This window comes from Lissotriton helveticus, chromosome 5_1 (genome assembly GCF_964261635.1).
Source record: "Lissotriton helveticus chromosome 5_1, aLisHel1.1, whole genome shotgun sequence".
Taxonomy (NCBI): domain Eukaryota; kingdom Metazoa; phylum Chordata; class Amphibia; order Caudata; family Salamandridae; genus Lissotriton; species Lissotriton helveticus.
In genome coordinates this window covers 336,427,129-336,448,548 of record NC_136065.1, presented here as the reverse complement: position 1 = coordinate 336,448,548, position 21,420 = coordinate 336,427,129, and the positions used below count along the sequence as shown (strand labels likewise).

At 46.4% G+C, this 21,420-nt stretch overlaps 1 protein-coding gene across 10 annotated transcripts in view; it reads right to left on the bottom strand.

The window, feature by feature from the left end:
* The window catches only part of MIB2 (MIB E3 ubiquitin protein ligase 2), a 312,619-nt gene that overhangs the window by 266,890 nt on the left and 24,309 nt on the right, over nucleotides 1-21,420 (bottom strand). Inside the window, exon 1 of one of the 10 annotated variants that reach the window (XM_078642418.1) lies at nucleotides 8,590-8,893. The exons of 6 other annotated variants lie outside the window; for them this stretch is intronic. Coding sequence is in view for 2 of the 4 variants with exons in the window: in XM_078642417.1 (XP_078498543.1) it covers nucleotides 8,590-8,592 (3 nt within the window). In the remaining 2 variants the exon portion in view is untranslated. Of the gene's footprint in view, nucleotides 1-8,589; nucleotides 8,894-21,420 lie in introns of those variants that run through there. 3 more of the 10 variants (XM_078642423.1, XM_078642417.1, XM_078642425.1) reach the window with 3 other exon arrangements.

The window sequence follows — 21,420 nt, the reverse complement described above, 5'->3', positions numbered from 1 at the left end:
TGTGCTGATTCTATTGGACTTATCGGCGGCATTCGACACGGTCGATCATTCTACCTTGATCGACTGTGTCGAGGCCATCGGTATTAAACACAAAGCCAAGGATCTCATTACATCCTTCCTGGCAGACCGTAAACAGGCAGTTAAATTAGGCACATATACCTCCCCCACCTTTACTCTTCCTTGTGGAGTTCCACAGGGTTCCTCGCTAAGTCCGACCCTTTTTAATATATATGTTTCGGACTTAGCGAGGGTAATAAAAGCCTACAACATCAATTTAACAACATATGCCGATGATACCCAGTTGGTATTATCTGTACATAGAGACGGTCCCACAATAGCAGCAAATTTCAAAGATGGCATGAGGGCCATCAGCAGTTGGATGTCTTCCAACTGTTTGAAATTAAACTCAACAAAGACTGAAGTAATGTTGTTTGGCAAGATCCAGCCACTGTGGTCCCCCATTTGGTGGCCGGAGGAAATGGGCATTCCACCTGAACCAGTCAGTAAAGTTAGAAACTTAGGAGTCATTTTTGACGATAAACTCCTTTTTCACCATCATGTGAACTCGGTAGTTTCCTCATCATTTAATACCTTACGGAAAATCAAGAAACTACTTCCATATCTTCCAAAAACAGCAGGAAAAACACTAATCTCAACACTGGTGTTTTCACGAACTGACTATTGTAACGGCCTCCTCCTGAACGCACAAGAAAAGGTCATTTCTAAACTTCAGATGATACAGAATGCCTCAGCCAGAGTTGTACTGGGCATTTCAAAATTCAGCTCCGTCTCTAAACATCTGAAACAACTGCATTGGCTCCCGATCAGAAGTCGCACAAAATTCAAGTCCCTTTGTATTGTCTATAAGGCAATTAACAACGTTGGACCTAAATTTCTCAGGAACTCATTTAAACCTCTCACCACCCCCAGAACGCTTCGTTCTAATACTGCCCACTTGCTCAACATACCTAGAACGAGGAGAGTTAACTGGGGAGACAGATGCTTTACCATCGCTGCTGCAAAATTGTGGAACTCTCTTCCCCTTACCATAAAAACTAGTCCCACCCTGATTATTTTTAGAAAGCAACTAAAGACATGGTTGTTTTCTCAGTAACCTGATCATTTAGATAGTATAACAACAGGTTTTCAGTAACCTGATCATTTAGATAGTACAACGACAGGTTTTCAGTGATCTCACATTGGTGGTATCAAAACATAGCTCACAGCGCCGAGACACCCCTGGGTAATTGCAGCGCTTTAAAAATTGTATAAATAAATAAATAAATAAATAAATAAATGGTGCGTAAAAGTTACAAAGTTAGTTATTAAGGACCCTTCCGAGTGACCTAGAAGGATGAAACTTTAGACACAGACACTAGAGGTGTGTACCAGTGTGGGAACACCGGCGTTGCTGAGTTACCTCACCCACAGGAAGCGGGTGCACAGGGTCGAAGTAGTGTCGGGTTTCGTCACGCAGGTCGATGGTGCTTGGAGCTGAAGACGCTGCAGGCGGCTCGATGTGAAGAGTTCCGGTGGATCCAAGGGTGGATCTGAAGAGGTGAAGACCTGAAAGCAGAGGGGACAATGTTCAAAGCCACTAGCCAGTGACTACCGTGGAACCAGGACGGAACCAGGCGATGTCGGGTGCAAACAGGTGATGTCGTGAAGATTGTCTCTGCAGCCACGTGGACACAAAGAGGTCAAGGACGTCCAGGAGTCGGTCACGAGCTGTCCCACGTAGGCTCTCGCTGATGGCGGTGTCGGCAACTTGATTGGAGCAAACAGGCCTTGGCTAAAGCAAGCCACGCAGGAAGTGATTCAAGCTTCTCACTCGGACCAGCAAGGTCAGAGCGGCTGCTCCTTTTCAGGGGAGCAAGGGCCAGTCTGGAGCAACCAGACCAGCGGTGTAGTTTGTCGTTTTCGTCGCCAAGATGGCCGCTAGCCACGTGGCAAGTGGCCGGGATGACGCGTCGAGTGGCGCGGTGCAAAAGGGCCCCACGCAGAATGTGGAGATGCTGGGGGGCTGATCTTCGGTGCAAGGGCTGCTCGAGGTTGGGGCTTCTCAAACCCCAAAGCACAGCGTCGAGGGTGCCTCAGGTGCTGCGCAGTCAGCTTCTCGGGGGTCTTTCAAGAGGTCCGGTCCCACGTCTCTCGGTGCCTCCAAGGGTCCCTTCTTTGCAGGGACTGTGGATCGGGCTGTGAGAAGTCTGGGAGTCTGGGTCTTGTCAGGCTCTGGGCTCGGGCTCCGGCGGGAGGCGGCGGCAAAGCAGACGTCGAGTTGCTGGATGGTGCCTGTGTTCACAGGGTGGCCACTCCTAGGCCACAAGGGAGATGTTCTTCAGTCTTCTGTGCAGCAGAATGTCGAAGTCCAGTCGTCTTCTTAGTTTCAAGTTGATTCAGGATGATCTGAAGTCTTAGGACACAGCTCCCACTCTTATTCGAATCTGGGGGGCCGGATCACCTACTAGGTCCCTCCTCTGGGTGGAACCAGGAAGGGGGGTGGTTACACCCCCTTTCCTTTGTCCAGCTTCGCGCCAGGACTGGGGCTGGAAGGCCCCAGCACCAGTTTGAACTGGCCTATGCACAGGGACACTTTGTGTGCCCCAGGCATGTCTGATTCTATTCAGCCCTGTCCTACCCAATACACAAAATCCTGTCTGGGGTGGTGCTAGCACCTCCCCAGGCAGGAAACCCTTTGTCCAAGCTGCCCTCGCTGGAAGGACTCCCAGCAGCAGGAGGTCAGACTTGTGTCTGTGGTGGCAGCATCCATTTTGTGATGCGGAGGCTCTGTTTAACTTTAACCGGGGTTCAGGTTGGGTACATGTCGTGTCCCTCTAGGAGGGTGGAATGCTACCCCCGTCGCCAGAACTGGCGAGGGGGTAGTATTCCAATTCGTATGACACCTTACTCGACATGTTTTGATAAAGCCAAACCCAAGATAGCATTTAACCGCGAGGTTCATAATGCACTTAAGAGTATATGGTATGGCAGTATCATGAAACAGCTAAAGGACATGGTTCCGAAAGCTGCAGACAGGCTCAGCTCATGCCAGAGCACTATCTCACATATTTCCAAGCACTCTGCCTCCAGGATTGATGAGGCCTTCCATAGGAGTGACTGATAGGAACATATGTGTCCATTTTAGGTTAGGTATAGGAATACTACACCTAAGTAAGGGGTGGTTACACCGACTTACCCCAGCTGAGTGATCAGCCAGTTGTGTCAAATATGGAGGCCAGGCCAGGGGTGGCATAATACATGCTGCAGCCCCTGGTAGGCCTTGGAAGCACCTATGCCCTGGGTACCTGGGTACACTGCTACAGGGGGGCCAATAAGGTGAACCAGTTCCAATTGTGTATGTACCTAAGGTACATGGAGTCCATTTTAAGGAGAGAGCAATTAGCCTGGGGCCCTGAATAGCAGGGTCCCAGGCCAACTAAAGTAAAAAATCAGCTAAACACCAGGCAAAACGTTTTGGGGTAACCATAGTCAGATATCCACCTTCCTACACAGATTGTCTTGGATCGGAGTGGGGCAGATTGTTTTGGCTTGGAGTGCGGTAGATTGTTTTGGTTTGGAGTGGGGCAGGTTGTTTCGGAGTGGGGCAGATTAATTGGACTGAGTGGGGCTGATTTTAGTGCGGAAGTTTAGAGTCGGGCAGATTATTTTAAATTTGAGTAGGGAAGAATGTTTATGATTAAGTGCAGCAGAGTTTTTAGATGGGAGTGAGGCAGAATGTTTTGGATTGGAGCGGGCAGATTATTATGGATTGGAGTGAGGCAGATTGTTTTGGATTGGAGCGAATCAGACTGTTTTGAATTGAGTAGGGCTGATTGGAGTGGGGCAGACTGTTTTGGAATTCAATGAGCAAACTGGAGTGGGGCCGATGGGAGTGGGGTGGGTTGGACTGGGGTGAGTAGTTTGGATTGGAGTGGGGTGGGGTGGGGTGGATTGGAGTGGATTGGAGTGGATTGGATTGAGTGGGGCGGATTGGATTGAGTGGGGCGGTTTGGATTGAGTGGGGCAGATTGGATTGAGTGGGGCAGATTGGATTGAGTGGGGTGACGTCGCGTGGACTGGAGTGCTGCCGATTGAAGTGGGCTGGGTAGGGGTATACTATATGAGCATCATTTCAGAAATTAAGAGTCAAAATAAATAATATCAAATGCAATAAAATAATCCTCATCTTTTGACAACAGCCAATGAGCAAAAGCAAAAGAAAACATGAGTGCAAAGTGAGAAAAGAAGACTTGGCAAAATTAAATAAGGTTAGCTATAGAAAATAAGTCTTAGCAATGTTGTTGGTCTTGCTGGGCACATTTTTGCCAGTCACACCCCTTCTGTTTGCAGTGCACTAAAAGTTAAAAAGAACAAAATAGTACTTCAATTACATATGGAGAAGTGGACGAGCACTAATTAAGTTGAATCAATTAGTCCTTGGTCCCGCTCCATAGAGAGGAATGAAAGTGATGTTAGGTCTTCCTTGCCGAATTACGAGGCTGTAAACAAGTGTGGCTGCTGTTCAGCATGGCTAAAAGTTAGTGGTGTAAAGGAGATTAGAGTGGCATACAGTAGAGTTAAGTGGCGAGGAGAGGAGTAAAGCAGAAGTAGCTGACAGTGTTGTGGAAGGAGTAGAGTGTCAGAGTGGAAGGGCGTAAAGTTGAGGGGCATAGAATGGAATACAGTGTCAGAGTTGAGTAGAGTGTTGTAGAGTGGCGTAGAGTGTCATGGAGTGGCATAGAGTGGAGAGGCATAGAATTTATTTTGCGCAGAGTGGAGTACAGTGTTGTAGAATACAGTGGTGTAGAGTGGAGTAGATTGTCAGAGTGAAGTGTCATATAGTGGAGTAAAGTGTAGTAGATTTGAGTGGCATTGACTGGATTGGCATGGAGTGGCATAGAGTAAAGTAGAGGAGAGTGGAGTGGCGTAGCGTGTCATAGAACAGAGTGGAGGATAGTAGCATGGAGTGGTATAAAGATAATTATGTAGAGCGTCAAAGAGTGGAGTAGTGTCATAGAATGGCATACAGTAGAGTGCTGTAGAGTAGAGGGGCATAGGGTGGAGTAGAGTGCCAGTGGAGTAGAGTTTATTGGAGTAGCGCATCAGAGTGGAGTATAGTAGAGTGGCTTAAAGTGAAGATGTGTAAAGTACAGTAATGGAGAGAAGATTGGCGTGGAGTGCATTGGGTTTGAGTAAAGTGGTGCAGAGTGCATTGGCGTAGACTGCAGTGGCATAGAATAGAGTGGTGCAGAGTAGACTGCAGTGATGTACAGTGCAATGGGGTAGAGTGGCACAGAGTAGATTAGGGCAGGTTAGAGTGTAGAGGTCGAGAGTAGAGTTGGGTTAGAGTGCAGTGGCACAGAGTGGAGTGATGCAGACTATAGTGGCGTATAATGAAGTGGTGTACAGTGCAGTAGAGTGGCGTAGAGCCGAGTGGTGCCGAGTAGACATAACTTCCTTTATAACTTCAAACATTTTCACTTTGTTTTTTTCTGTGTTATATCCCATGAATGTTAAAGGTTGTATAAGCTGGGATTCCATATGATGTTAATGCTATTGGTGTTAAAAAGAGTGACCGCACTTCCATGTATACCATGTTCAAAGTAACTGAAACAGCTAATGGGATTTTTTTGGGAGGTGCCAGTGTTGTTATGTTTCGAATGTGAATATTGCCCAAACATACTGTATAAAAAAAAAAAAATTTTTTTTTTTTTAAATCGAAGAATATTTTAACAGAATATGAAGTAAAAGAATAACTTTATCTTCTATATACCCATGAGTGTGGTTTCTGTTTCCCCCTGATTAACCTTTCGGATCCACATTGTGGACCGATGCTGAGGAAGGTAATATTTTGGATGAAGATAATTCCTCAAAGAATATCTTTTGTATGCTTAGTAGAGTGCAATAGCATAAAGAGTGGTGCAGAGCGGCAAAGAGTTTAGTAGCAGAATGTGCATTGGCAGGGAGTGCCGTTCTGCAGAGTGGTATAGTGTTCAGTCGCATAGTTTAGTGGCAGAGAGTGCAGTGCTGCAGAGTAGTGAGGTGTAGAGTGCATAGGTGTAGAATGCAGCGATGTAGAGTAGTGCAGAGTAAAGGGTATGTAGAGAGAAATGGTGCAAAGTAGAGTAAACGTAGAGAGCAATGTGTAGAGTGGATTAGAGTGCAGTGATATAGAAAAGAGTATAGTGGCGTACAGTGCAGTGGTGCAGAGCAGACTGGCATAGAATGCAGAAGTATAGAGTCTATTAGTTTTGACTAACGTGGGGTAGAGCGCACTGGTGTACTGTGCAGTGGTGTACAGAGGCATAGTGGGGAGTAGAGTGCCGCAGAGTAGAATCAAGTGGCATAGACTGCAGTGACATAGAGTAGATTGCTTCAGAGTAGAGTGGAGTGGCGTAGAGTGCAGTGGTATAGAGTGGTTTAGAGTGCAGTCGAGCAAAGTACATTAGAGCGGCTTAGAGTGGATTGGCATAGAATGCAGTGGTGTAGAGTGGAGTGATGCAGAGTAGAGTGGCGTAGAGTTCATGGAGTAAAGTGCACTGGCACAGAGCAGAGTGGCATAAAGTTGAGTGGTAGAGAGTGCAGTGTGGCAGAATATACTGCTGAAGAGTGTAGTGGTTTATACACGAGTGGTGTGAAGTGCAGTGGCATAGAGTAGAGTGATGCAGAGTAGAATAGGGTGGAGTAACGTACAGTGACAGAATACAATGGCGTAAAGTGCAGGGGCTGAAATATAATGGTGCAGAGTAGACTGAAGTAGAGTTCATTGTTTTTAAGTAAAGTGATGTAGAGTGCAGTTGTGTAGGGTGGTGCAGAATGGCGTTGCGCCGAGTGCAGTGGTGCAGAGTAGATTGTTTAGGAGTGGGGAGCAGTGGAGCAGAATAGAGTAGAGGGATTGGCATAGAGTACACAGGCATACAGTGAAGTGGTACTGAGTAGAGTGCACTGGCATAGAATGCAGTGGCACAGAGTGTAGTGTTGCAGAGTAGGGTAGCATACAGTGTGGTGTGGAGTGGAGTGGAGTGGTGAAGAGTGCAGTGGTGCATAGTAGACTAGTGTGGGGTATAGTGCATTGGCATGGAGTGGTGTGAAGTTGTGCACATAAGAGTGCAGTGACAGTGTGAAGAGGAGTGGCAAAGTGTGGAGTGGTGCAGCGTAGTGTGCAGTGGCATGGATTGGTGCAGAATAGTAAGGGACTTCGTAGAAGAATACAGTAAACAAGGTTTGGGCAACAGGAGGAACGAACTCCAGCTGGACAGCCTAAAGCAAATAAAGTCAGCAAATAGCAAACTAGATAACGTGAGTTTCAAACTGTAGCGTCCTGCCAACCCAGGTCCTTGCCAATACCCACCCCACACATGGAGAGTAATTTTACTTGTCGCTATTCTGCCGCCTGTAAGACAGGACTCAACATTCTAAGTCTGCCTACAGCTCATCTCTTCCAACGCTTACATTGCACGCCTACGGTGTACAGTGGGAACCAAAGGAGTTCCAGCGTTCTTTTGTTTAGAAGACACTACACAAACCACAAAGCCAATGGTAAGCAACGAGCGGAATGCATTTCTAGCCCCACTTTCTGAAAGTCCCCAAGATGGCTTTAGCAAATCAGACAGCTGTGCTGTTGGGTAGGCTGTGACCTAAAAACCAGCCCAGCATACCATAAAAGGGCCCACAAATAGTCAAAAAACAGACCCACACACTGACCTGTCAGACCTGCACTTCCGGCACTGATTCATTGCTGTATGGGCCAGTCCAACCCTGTTAGCAAATAAGAAAAGTATGCCTGGGCTGGGCAAGGGAGTTACGTAAGATCGTAGAATAGTGTCAAGACGGAAGCCATGATTACAGTTATGGGCTCCTGGTTCACCTGTCCTCAGTACGGCCAACATACCACAAGGAAGCATTTGAAGCAACAGAACTGCCTCTCAATCATGTTATCACCAAGCAACCTCCAATGGCTTTATTATCTCTTCCTGTGTTTTCTTCTAATATTAAAGAGCTTGAACCCGTGCCAACTGAGACTACCCACCTGTCCCAGCACCCTACAATGCCCACCGCACTGTGCTGATCATATTTTACTCTGAACACCAGTAATGAATTGCTCAAGTTGAATCCAATCTGAGGGGAAGGGGGGACGGGGGTATGTGAAAGAGGCCTTCCTGTGCCACCACAGTGCTGTCGTTTCATTACACCGGAAATAATAGATCACTGGAAACAGAACTCAATGATACTCATTTTAGCTTTCTCTGAAGAATAAAAAAAAAAATCTACGATCGCTCTGCAGGAACCCAAACCTGACATTTATAGACGACACACATCTGCAGCAGGTGCAACAACCCTCTGGGTTATTTTACCTGAACTAATTTGCGAACCATGCCCATTAGATAGACTGACAGTCCAGAAGAAAACCAAAGGAGCGATTAGGAATCGAAAAGCGCAGCTAAAAAAAAAAAACTGAAACCGAAATGGAAGTCACGAGTCTCACTGTTTCCTCAATGCGAGATCACGAGCCGCACTCTCTGCCCCTACTACTGCTCATAATAATAAACTTGAATAAGAAATAACAATGAAGGCTTGCATGGCACACACCATAGTCCTCGCTCGGCGGTGGCTGGTCAGGCGCGGTTCTGCGGAGGAGGCTCTGGTGGCCGCAGGGCGCCCCCACGTCTGCGGTGGTTCCCGGGGTCCCCTTGCAGCGTCAGCGCGTCCATGCGAGGGAGGGTGGCACTGCCGGGACGGTGCACGCTTCCGTCGCGCTGAGACCGCGTCGCCGCCGTGCGTGAGCGCGGCCCCGCTGTGCGCGCTCCCGCCACCGGAGGATCAATAGGCGACAGCGGCGGCCGCAGCGCTTTGTAACACAACCCGCAGGGGCACGACCTGGCCCCGGTAGAGACAAGCGGAGAGCACAGGGAAGGAAGGAATCCCAGTACACTGCTGTAGAAATAGCAATGTTTCCTCCTCACTGACAGGAAGATGCACGCCCACCAAACGGCTTGTCAGTGAAATGTAGCAGCCCTGGGACTGGGTCAGCAACAGCAAGGAAGGGGCGGGGGGGTCTCTCGACTGCATTCGTGCCCGCCCCTCCCTTTCCAGGGGCTTAATTTAGGATTGTCCTTGTCCTGATAAATGCCCCCCACCAATCAGGCCTAAATACAACACAAAGCTTCCATCGTGATGACACCCCCGGAGCCCCCTCCCCCTCAGATAAGACCTAAATACAACACAAAGCTCCCCTCACGCTCCAGCTGTCATTTGCTCAGGCTGAGTTTAAAGGGACAGGGGCAGCCGGGAGTCCAGACCTCCCCGCCCCAACCCCAGGAATTACAAATGCTGGCTGCCAAGGCAGGAGTACAAAGACACCTGCGCTCTTATTGCCTCTGCCACCCAAAGCTCCGCCCAAACGAACACAATATGCTATCAAGAAAAAAAAAAAGCTTCAGCGACAAAATGCAGACAAGAAAACCAGTCGCTTCTCTCGGCAAGTGTTTTTGTCATAGAAAAGTGCCTACGTGGGATATTGTTCTAAATGCACGCTATGTGGTTATTCTAAATAAAAAAAAACACTAAAGCACAGATTAAGTCTCAGGCGAACATTTTTTTCTATGCATAGCTTTGATTTTTTTTTCTATTGTGTATCTAAGTTGCTTCTAAAAAAGGTGTTGAAGTGGAAGAAAATCGCCGTACGTCATTGCGTACACGGCAGCCGTCACTGTGACTTCGCTGCAAGTGGGGCAGCTCCAGTGCGAATTCATTACAATTATCGGAGCTCTTGATGTGATGATGTGTCACCTCTTCGAGAGAGCTTTTCGACATCATCACAGTAAAGTTAGCTTTAAAAGTTGACGTTACGGCACTCGGGGGTAGCTCCCTGTATGACATGACTGCACGAATGGAATCTATCATGATGATGTAATTGCGGAGTGACGACCATGCAGTGAGGGCATTTCCTTCCTCAGAAATCTAATTTCATCTATATTTTAGGTAGTCACTTTCTTCTTGGCAATTGTACACTGCAAAAGTTTTACACATTCAGCTTTTGAATGAGAACATCAATTTCTCTCCTTACCAGTTCATCTGGTTGAACTGTAATTACAGTAGTAGTAGTATCTGTATCTCTGGTATAATGCCAACACAGTGCCACAGGATTCCAGCTATCCTGGCTAATGAGAGGCGTTCCCATGAGGCACAGGGCCAAAAGATTCCTAATGAACACATTTGTCGTGACCCGACAGTGTGGGCAATGGACAGTAGGGCATTAGGACCCTGTGGGGCCTCAGGCAGAGTGACCAAGTCACCGGACACCAGATCCGGTGACGGGGACAGGAAGGGGAACACACAATGACTAGGACGGAGACGGACATGCTGACCAGCAGCTGACCAGATGCTAACCCGCTGTAATGAGCGATGCAAATAAAGGAATATGAGACGAAACTGTGTCCCGTGTTTGATGTACCTCCCGGCGCACGAGCAGAACATGACAACTGGCGACGAGGGTAAAGAAACGGATCGACGCGTGGATCAAAGTGTGTCCAGCACAAACACAATCGTGAGGAAAAAGAATAAAGGTGCTCACTCTGGATGCGCCGCAAGCAACATGGAAAACGGGAAGAGCGACGCGGGAGCCCACCAGACAGCGACAGGGGAAAGATGCAGCAGATAGCGGTAAGCGCTAAGACCAAGCGCGGGCCTTTGAAAACAAGGCGCGAGGTCCCGCGAGAGCTTAGGAGTCTCGGCGGCCACACTAAGTCAGGCGGCTGAGCCAATTAAAAAAGGGAAAACGAATGAGGAGGCCATTATGAGGTCAGGAAAAGCGAGATTTCGATCGCGAAATCTCGCGAGATAACGGCGGCCATTTTAAATGGGACATTGGAGAAATAGGCCATAAGAAAAAGCGGGGCTGCCATTTCAAGGCCAGGCGAAGTGAGACAACATTGGAAAAAGAGACAATTAAAGAACACGAAGAGAAAGAAAGGCAAAGAGAGGCAGAAAGGGACTAAAGACCCCCACAACAAAAACAACATAGAAGAAAAACAAGGGGCAAAGAAGAAGAAGAACATAAGACAAGGTGAATTAAGGAGAACGCGAGCAAGAAGAAAAGACAGGAAGAAAAAGAAGATAAAGAAGAAAAGGAAGATAAGCACGGAAAAGGTCTGAAAAGGGAGACAAAGGAAATTAATGTCTTGATTGAAGAATAAAGGATAAATAAAAGGCAAAAGAGCAATAAGGCAAAGGAAGATGATGGTGCAATAAGAAAAGAGATTACCAGAGAATAACAAAAGGACAAATAGAGAAAGAGAAAGAAGGAAAGAATATATACATATATAAGAAAGAAGAACAAGAGAGTGGAAGAAGCCAGAGAAGGCTAAATAAAAGACAGAAAAGAGACCCAACAAAGAAAAGAAAGAAAACAAAAAGGAAAGAAAGCAGAACAACAAAGAGAAACAAAAGGACAAAGATTATACAAGGACAAAGAAAGAGCAAAGGAGAAGTTACAAGGCAATAAAGAAAAGAAGAAAGAAGAAAGAGGAGTAAAATACCGAGGAAAGAAGGGACCAAAGAAAGAGGAAAAAGAAAAGGAGAGCCTAGAAAAGGCTAAAAGGACAAGGAGAATGACAGAAGAAGAAGAAGAAAAAAGGACAAAAAAGGGACACAAGAGAAAAGGACAAGGAGAGCCTAAAAAAGGCTAAAAGGACAAGGAGAGCCCAGAAAAGGCTAAAAGAAAAGGAGAATAACAGAAGAAGAAGAAGAAGAAAGGACAAAAAAGGGACACAAGAGAAAAGGACAAGGAGAGCCTAGAAAAGGCTAAAAGGACAAGGAGAGCCTAGAAAAGGCTAAAAGGACAAGGAGAGCCCAGAAAAGGCTAAAAGGACAAGGAGAGCCTAGAAATAACAGAAGAAGAAGAAGAAAAAAGGACACAAAAGGGACAAGAGACAAGGAGAGCCTAGAAAAGGCTAAAAGGACAAGGAGAGCCTAGAAAAGGCTAAAAGAAAAGGAGAATAACAGAAGAAGATGAAAGAAAAGAAAAAAAAAGGGACACAAGAGAAAAGGACAAGGAGAGCCCAGAAAAGGCTAAAAGGACAAGGAGAGCCCAGAAAAGGCTAAAAGAAAAGGAGAATAACAGAAGAAGAAGGAAAAAAAAAAAAGAGGGACACAAAAGGAACACAAGAGAAAAGGACAAGGAGAGCCTAGAAAAGGCTAAAAGGACAAGGAGAGCCTAGAAAAAGGGGTAAAAAGGAGCAACACGAAAAGACATACCGCAGGAGAAAGAGCAGCAAAAAAGAAAGGACAAAGACATGCAATGAGCAGAGCGGACAAGCGCCACCAAGGAAATAAAGGCAAGAGGCACCTCAGGGCCAGGACCAAAGGTGTTGAGACAGAAATAATATAGATGATAAGACAACAAGTTCTCCAAAGAGTCACTGGCGCTGACGAAAGTGAAAGGATAGATGATAACGGCTGCCTACGAACAACAACGAATAACAAGAAACAGATAGCATTTCAAGGACAAAGAAGGCGGAGGAAGAAGAAATGGCAGCGACAACGGCAGCCACATGGACGGTGGAAGATAGAGGACAAGGAAGCGATGGAGAGACTAGATTCATGAAGAAATGTAGAATGACAAGGACTCTCTCTCTCTCTCTCTCTCTCTCTCTCTCTCTCTCTCTCTCTCTCTCTCTCTCTCTCTATCTCTCTCTCTCTCTCTCTCTCTCGTTCGTTCACCCCCATCCATATAATTGTGAATGAGGACTATGGTAAATGTGTCACGAACTTTTGTTTGCAACAAGGGGGGAGGTGTCGTGACCCGACAGTGTGGGCAATGGACAGTAGGGCATTAGGACCCTGTGGGGCCTCAGGCAGAGTGACCAAGTCACCGGACACCAGATCCGGTGACGGGGACAGGAAGGGGAACACACAATGACTAGGACGTGGACGGAGACGGACATGCTGACCAGCAGCTGACCAGATGCTAACCCGCTGTAATGAGCGATGCAAATAAAGGAATATGAGACGAAACTGTGTCCCGTGTTTGATGTACCTCCCGGCGCACGAGCAGAACATGACAACATTTTTACCTTAACTTGGGCTATGATTACTTGCTCGAAAGCATTGTTCCTACAATAATTGAACACTCATTTGATGCTGCTCTTCTTTACCGCACAGTGTGTCCCCTTCGTAGCCCGTTCTATTCATGTTCATCGTATTACTCTCCTTGGCTCACTTGTCTGGGAAACATGAGAGTATTCCTGTTGGGTATTCCTACTTGATGTCGATATTGGATCTATGCTCTTCTTTTCCCCATTGTGTATCCCCTTTTCGTATTCTGCTAAATACCCGTTTATTGTACTACTCTCCTTGAGTCATTTGTCTGGGAATTTTGCGATTATTTGTCTGGGATCTATGCGAGTATTACTGTTGTGTATTTCTACTTGTTGTCGATATTGGATTTATGGCCTTCCTTCCTTCGTAAAGCACTCCTATATCCTCCGGGATCTTGTTTGAGCTATATAAACGTTATAAATAAATAAATACATTTGTATATGGCCAGGTCTAAACTGGGGTGGCCTGGTGAGCAAAAGAATGATGGATTTAACCCAGATCTCTTGACTGGGGGGGGGGGGGGGTGGAGAGAATGTTTAGATTTGTTCTGCATTCCGTCCATCAATTGTGTGTCTTTTGTCAACACAGTGAAGGCACCCACCAGTGTAAGTAACCACCACCACACTGAGTGCCCAGTGTATTGCCCCCAAAGTGATTGTAGCTCCCAGGGTGAGGTCACTGAGCGGAGGGCAGTTGGCAGAGTAAATTCGGAGCAGCAAGTATTACGTCAGTGTAGTGAGGGCAACTTACAAATGTAAGATATCCCTGCTGTAAGCGCAGTTTCCAATGTGACGTCACTGCAGTCAGCCCAAGTTGAGTCATCGATCTGATGCCACAGCAGTGATGTCAGTTCCAATTGAGATATCCATAAGGTAAGAGCAGTTGCCATAGCAATATCACTGCAAGGAGGGCAGCTCCCACGTCGAAGTTAGGACAGGAGGGCAGGACCCAGTGTGATGTTATTTCAGGAAATGCATCATACATGGCGACCTCATGGTTGGGAAGGGGAAGCATTGAGAACTGCCCACACACTGGCTCCCACCGTCCAGTGTAAGGACAATTCAATTGGGGGAGCTTACAACGTGAGGTCACTAGGGTGAGTCTGAGAGCAGCTCCCAGTCAAGGTCAAAGCAGGAAGGGCAGTTCCCAGATGTAGGTCACGGTAGGGAGGGCCGATCCTCCGTGTTTTCAACGCTATAGGTGCTGGGCCCTCTGTGACACTGCTGTGGTGAGCGAAGAAAGTCCAGTGTGAGTTTACAAAAGTGAAGGCCCCATTCTGTGTATGTAATATCACACTAGTAATGGCAGTACCCGGTATGACGTTGGTGCACTGAGGAAAGCTCTCTGTCAGATTCATGATCTGTATGACGTCACTGCAATGGGCGCACCTCCCTGTGCTGTCACTGCACTTATGTCAATATCAATGTGATCAAAACAAAACCAAAGGGGATGATGGACAGAGTGTTGAACATTGCAAGCACTCACCCCCAGTCAACTGATCTGGGTTTAATCCATCATCATTCTTTAGCTCACTCCGCCACCCCAGTTCAGACATGGCAATATTCAAATCAGTCTGACCCTGTGCCTCAAGGGAACAGTCCAGCCCAAACTGCAAAGCCATGTCTTCCCTGGACCGGAAACAAGCATCCTGGGACCAGTTTCTGGCTAATCAGCCAACATCAGACAGGCTATCTTGAATCCAGTGGCAAAGTGAGCAAGGTACCCACGTCTGGGCATACCCTGCCAACTCAGGGCGAACAAAGCAAAACCAAAGGGGATGAGGCACAGGGTCAGACTGATTTGCGTATGGCCAGAGTGATGATGGATTAAACCCAGATCAGTTGACTGGGGGTGAGTGCTTGCAATGTTCAACACTCCGTCCATCATCCCCTTTGGTTTTACTATCAATTTGATGTCACTCTGGTGAGTACAGCTCCTAGTGCGATGTACCTGTTGATATCCATCTGTCATTCATGCAGTTGCCAATGCAGTGACTCAGCTCTTGCTGAGTCAATGTGATGTAACCGCAGTAATGGAAGCCCAGGCGGGACGTCACTGCAGTAAAGGGCACCGGAGTGTGAGATCACTGTAGCTGTGTAAGAGCCCCATTAAAGGAGGCCCCGGTGGGAGACCCCTGCAGTGACAAGAAGCCACTGTAGTAAGGAGGGCAGCTCCCCGTGTGACGTCACTGCTCTGCCTACAAGAGTCCTGTGCAGTTTAAGATAAGACTGCGGCCCCTGTTACAACGATTCCCTTTCTCATCTGTCACCCTGTCGATAGCCTAGCGTACACACAGCTTCGGCGACCTGTTGCATAGGAGTCACTTTCTTTAACTGGATTTACAAGAAGGGCACTGATATTGTAACGACCAGGGACTGTGCACGCGCATCTACAGACACACACATCAGTTTGTATTATCAAAATGGATACAGAGAGGCACACATGTCGATTGTGAACTAGAATGCAGAGGGGGAGGTGCTCGCACTATAGTTGCTGCCCCAACCACAGTTTAAAGGTAAGGAGTAGAACGATAAATCGTGTCCCGTTTTCATTACATGCAGTGAGGCAAGTCACTTCTAGGCGCTTTATCTCCAAGCTGTCTGCATCCAGAGAGTGAGCTATAACAGATTATAAACTGCAGGCTCAATTCACAAAGCCATTTAGGCATGAAAAGCAGACTTGCACTTAAAATTGTGGTTTCAAGACTGCCTAGTAGCCACAAAAAGTGACATTGCAAGCGTAAATCCTTTTAGTGTGGCGTAACATTACCCCACAAACGCGTAATATTATGCATGAGTAAATCCTGCTCAAGGGCTGGAAAGAAGATGATCTTTGGCAAGGTTTCCTTTGTGGGGATTCGCAAACTCCTCTACGACCTCTTCTCACCATAGAAATGTCAGGAGGAGTAGTAAATCCTCTGATTGGCAAGGGAGCAATCTCTTCATCAAGAGTGGTGTAGGGGACAGGGATTCTCCACCTGGAAAAAAATATTATCCCTATGGAAAAATAAACAAAAATAATAGTGCCATTACGCAAAGGAGCAGGCATTTCAACAAGTGTAATTTTACAACGCCTACAGTCATGCCCAGTGGAAATGTATTTGCAGAAGCGTGGATTCCCAAAACTTCCAGGAACCAAAGTTTCCTGGCAAAACCTGGAAGAGTTTAGTGAACTGCAGAAAGCTATGAATATGCACAATGTGGGTGCAGGGTCCCACCCTTCTATATGAATCGGGCCCAATGAATGAGCCGTGCTCAGAATATATGGTATGGGAAGGCTTTGGTCACAAATAATGGAAAATAGAAACATACCTGCTGCTGTTAAGACATTTGTCACTAATTCTATATGTATTCTTAATTACTTATGTATATATAGTTAGCAACCATTACTTATGTGCACTTTTGGGTATTGTAATGTTCTCTATCTTTGTAACTAATGTATATATGCGACTGTGACCCAGACACCCTACTAGTGAATTCAACTGCTGTACTGTTACGTACCTGTTTGCTTATTGAGATATATGGCTTTTGCGCTGATGGCACGTGGCATAGCCTTGATCCATTCAATTTAAATATCACGCGATGATGGTTACATGTTCTTGTCCGATTTGACATTTCTGGACTTTCTTTGGTTCGTAAGAGGCCACGCACATAGATGGTCGAAACCTATCGACCTTTTGTATTGACGGAGCCTGTAAATATGAATGTTCCCTTGCAGTAATTTTGGGAAGTGGGCAAGGCATGAACCACTCATTAGATTTGCCTTTCTGTCAGGCCTAGCCTTATGACTACTTCCTGGTGGATCAAGGACTTAAACTGCTTCAGTGTCACCTTTAACACATGACGAATCTCAGAGGGGCAGGGAATAGATACAATGTTCATTTGTATATATTTGATGTAATTACTATAATGTTGATGTCAAACAGAAGAAAAATGTAAATGCATTTTGTGATAGTTATATATGTAATTCATGTATATACACAATTGTTTTTATAATACATCTTGCCACTCATTGCTTAATATATTATTTAAAAAACTGCACAACAGCATGCGAACCGAGACAGGAATGAGTAGCATTATTAAATCAACTAGGGTAGTAGCATGACATTCTTTCACAGTAGAAATTCAAAATTGTATCAATATTAAGTTTGAACTAATATTGTCTTTTCATGTATCCCTACTTTAAACCTCGTTTTGCTTTGTTTATTTTGATTATTAAGCAGTGACTGGACTGTACCTCTCTATAATTGAACACAGTCCAAATCAAGACCATATTCTGTGGGACAAAGGACCACAGATCTATGTTTTTGCAAACTGGGTGCTCCTCAATGTCCACAACCAGGAAATTCCACTGACCCACAAGGTGAAGAATTTAAGAATAATGATTCTCTTCTTCATGGAACCCCCATGTATGAGATGTGGCTAAAAATATATCCACAGTGCTCAGGTTTGTCCACAAGTAGTTTAGGACATATTTATCAGATCAGTGCTAAACTAAACATTACTTGTGCCATCAGGCAAGGGTAATGTATAGTGCCTTTTGCCTGATGGCAAAGCGACATTAACTGGGTTGCACAAAACGGGCTCTAAATACCATTTCTAGGTCAGTGTAATACTATGTTATACAATAATAATAAATGTTGGGCTATAACTGCGTTGTATGGACAAGGAAAAACAATGCAATCCACTCACTGGGACTCTTAACTTCAGATAATTCTTTCTTGTTCAACCCCTTTTCAGGTGTCTTCCATGGGTGGATATGTCTCTATTGGCATAGCTGGACCTAAGCTGTTTTACTTTTGGTTTAGAAAGCGCAAACTCCACCTAATCAGGTTTCACAGCACTGCACAGTAGACAGTGTGAAACATCAGGTAGAAATTCAATAAAGTATATGTACACATTGGCTGGTAGCAGAGGAACATTGGCTGGAAGCACAGGAACAGATTAGTACACAGTGTAACTTTGATCACAATAATTACAACGGTAGAGAACATTGCAATATCCAAAAGTATACATAAATAATAGTTTCTAACTGCAGATACATAACTAATGACAAATAGAAATAATGAGAAATACGTGTTAGCAGCAACAGATGCATTTGTATGCATATGATGTAATTATTAAAATTTTGATGTTGAACAGAAGATTAGGTCGAGCTGTGTTAGCAGTGCGAAGCACTGCACAGCGAAGCATCTATTGTTGCCGAGTTGCCGGGAATGTGAGACAGGGGATGTGCACGCGCAAGCCCTCGGCGATTTCACCTCGTGGGCGCGCATGCCCAGCCCGGCGCAGTGCACATCTCCTGTCTCACATGCTGCTGGGCGGTCGCGCAGGGCCTTTTCAGATTTTAGCGTGTGTGCGTGCTTTTGTCCTTCGCATCGCGTGTACAGGCGATCTGCCGCCTCCTTTTTGGGCACCCGACTCCCGCTCACGTGAACATTAAGTGCTTCCCCCACCCCTGTCCACTGACCGCGAAAATACCCTGATTTTAAGCTGCTTTTGCCACCAGTTACAGCGAAAGATGCGATGGCAGATGAAACAGCACAGGAATAAAAGCATAGATATTTAGTTACAGACCAGTGAGTACTTTTCAGGTCACAAGCGTCCCCCACCCACCCCACTCACAGCCTCACGCGCACACACACAGCCACGCAAGCACACCCCCCCTCCACCCCACTCACACGCGCACACACAGCCATGCACGCACACACCCCCTCCACCCCACTCACACGCTCACACAGCCATGCACGCACACCCCCCACCCACCCCGCTCACGCACGCACACACACACACACACACACCCACGCCCGCACCCCCAATCCCGCTCACGCGCACACAAAGCCACGCACGCACCCCCCACCCCACCCACCCCACTCACCAGCTCACGTGCACACACACAGCCATGCATGCACACCTCCCTCCCCCCCACACCCATTCCACTCACACGCTCACGCGCACACACACAGCACAAGGAACTGCAACAAGAGGCAGAACAGCAGAGAGGGCGTGCATATTGGGCACACTGGGCTGGCATATATACCCATACCACAAGCATAAGATCATATGCATAAGACAAAGAGCTAACGCGAGAGACAGAGCACAGGTGACGGAAGCACATTGTCACGCACATATGCACATTTAACAAATTTAAAGTAAAATGCACAGGGCAAGGAGGTGCAGCGATAGGCACAGCAGGGGTGAGGGCGCGCACATTGAGCACAGTGGGCTTGCATATATGCCCATAAGACAAACGTGAAGTCAAATGCACGGGACAAGAAGCTGCAGCAAGACGCAAAGCAGGGGTGAGGGCGAGCACAGTAGGCTTATGCCCATAGAACAAACGTAAAGTGAAATGCACAGGACAGAGAGCTGCAGCGAGAGGCAGAGCAGAGGTGAAGGCGAACACACTGGGCCTGCATATATGCCCATAACACAAACTCAACGTCAGATGCACAATATAGGAAGGTGCAGCGAAAAGCAGAGCAAGGATGAGGGCGAGCATACTGTGCCCGCATATTATAATTGCATGATATTAGAGGCATTACCTAAGCAACAATGCTAGCATTAGTTTACAGTATGACAGATTCAACTTCTGCTTCTCATATAATTTAAAATGCCTTTACATGTGTTGATACTTCACATGCATAGTCCTGCCTGCAACTAAACAGCCAATAAGAGCTATTCTTACAAACATTAGCAGTGTGAGTGTTAAAAGCCTCATCAAAGGACTTCCTACGCTGCTTTTAAACAACGTGTTTTTGGTGCAACATGGCGCCATGCACGTTTATGTATTTCATGCTTGAAGCTACAGTGCGAATGTTAAAAGCTTCACAAAACAGCTCCTTCACGAAACGCCTTCTAAAGCAGTCTTACTGCCATTATGTCTGCTTTTTTATAAAACGTGAACCTCATGACGTATACAACAGCCTGTTTGCAATGGAAAATAACTTTATTAAAGATATTTGACAACTCTCGTAAGCGAGTAATGTTATGTTTAATACATGTTTCTGCAGCGAGAGGCACAGCAGGGGTGAGGGCGCGCACATTGAGCATAGTGGGCTTGCATATATGCCCATAAGACAAACATGACGTCAAATGCACGGGACAAGAAGCTGCAGCAAGACGCAAAGCAAAGCAGGGGTGAGGGCGAGCACAGTCGGCTTATGCCCATAGAACAAACGTAAAGTGAAATGCACAAGACAGAGAGCTGAGCGAGAAGCAGAGCAGAGGTGAAGGCGAACACACTGGGCCTGCATATATGCCCATAACACAAACTCAACGTCAGATGCACACTATAGGAAGGTGCAGCGAAAAGCAGAGCAAGGATGAGGGCGAGCATACTGTGCCCGCATATTATAATTGCATGATATTAGAGGCATTACCTAAGCAACAATGCTAGCATTAGTTTATAGTACAACAGATTCAACTTCTGCTTCTCATATAATTTAAAATGCCTTTACGTGTGTTGATACTTCACATGCATAGTCCTGCTTGCAACTAAACAGCCAATAAGAGCTATTCTTACAAGTTTGTATCCCTGCAGGACACGTGTGGACGAGTAGCTGTGCGTTTAAGAGCGTGCGACATGAGGCCAGGATTCAGTCCACGTGGTCGATATTACGACATGGGGGAAATTTATCCACAGTTTACTGATTGCCATCTGTAGGGGCGCTCCAGTCCCTACATCCTGGAAAGGGGCGGAGGTCGTCACAATTTTTAAAAAAGGCGCCAGGGATGACCCGTCCAACTACAGGCCTATTAGTCTGTTAGATATAAGTCAAAAGGTAGTTGGCAAGGTATTATTGACCAGAATATTGGAATGGATTAATGAAAATAATGTTCTTTCTGACTTCCAGGCAGGGTTTAGAACAGGCACTGGAACAATAGAACAAGCCTTCAGATTGATGCTAGTGTACTGGAAGGTGGTGGTCATAGGCAAAGGCAGTCTTTATCTCGCATTCATCGATTTAAAGACTGCCTTTGACCTTGTACCCAGGGAGACCCTCTGGAGAGTCCTTAGTGATATGGGGATACCAAACTACATTCTATCACTACTTGTAAGGCTCCATGATAATAGTTTTGCCCAGATAAGATGGGGCTCAGGGGGAGAAAAAACTACCAGTATTCCAGTAGAGAGAGGAGTTCGCCAGGGATGTGTTCTGGCTCCCACTCTTTTTTCTTTGTACATCAATGGAGTGGTTGAGCACCTGCTTAAAGACCCTGCAGATGAACCATCCCTGGCCGGGACGCGTATCCCTACTCTTCTCTTTGCTGATGATACGCTCCTCCTGTCTAAATCCCCAATGGGTCTCCAAAAACTCCT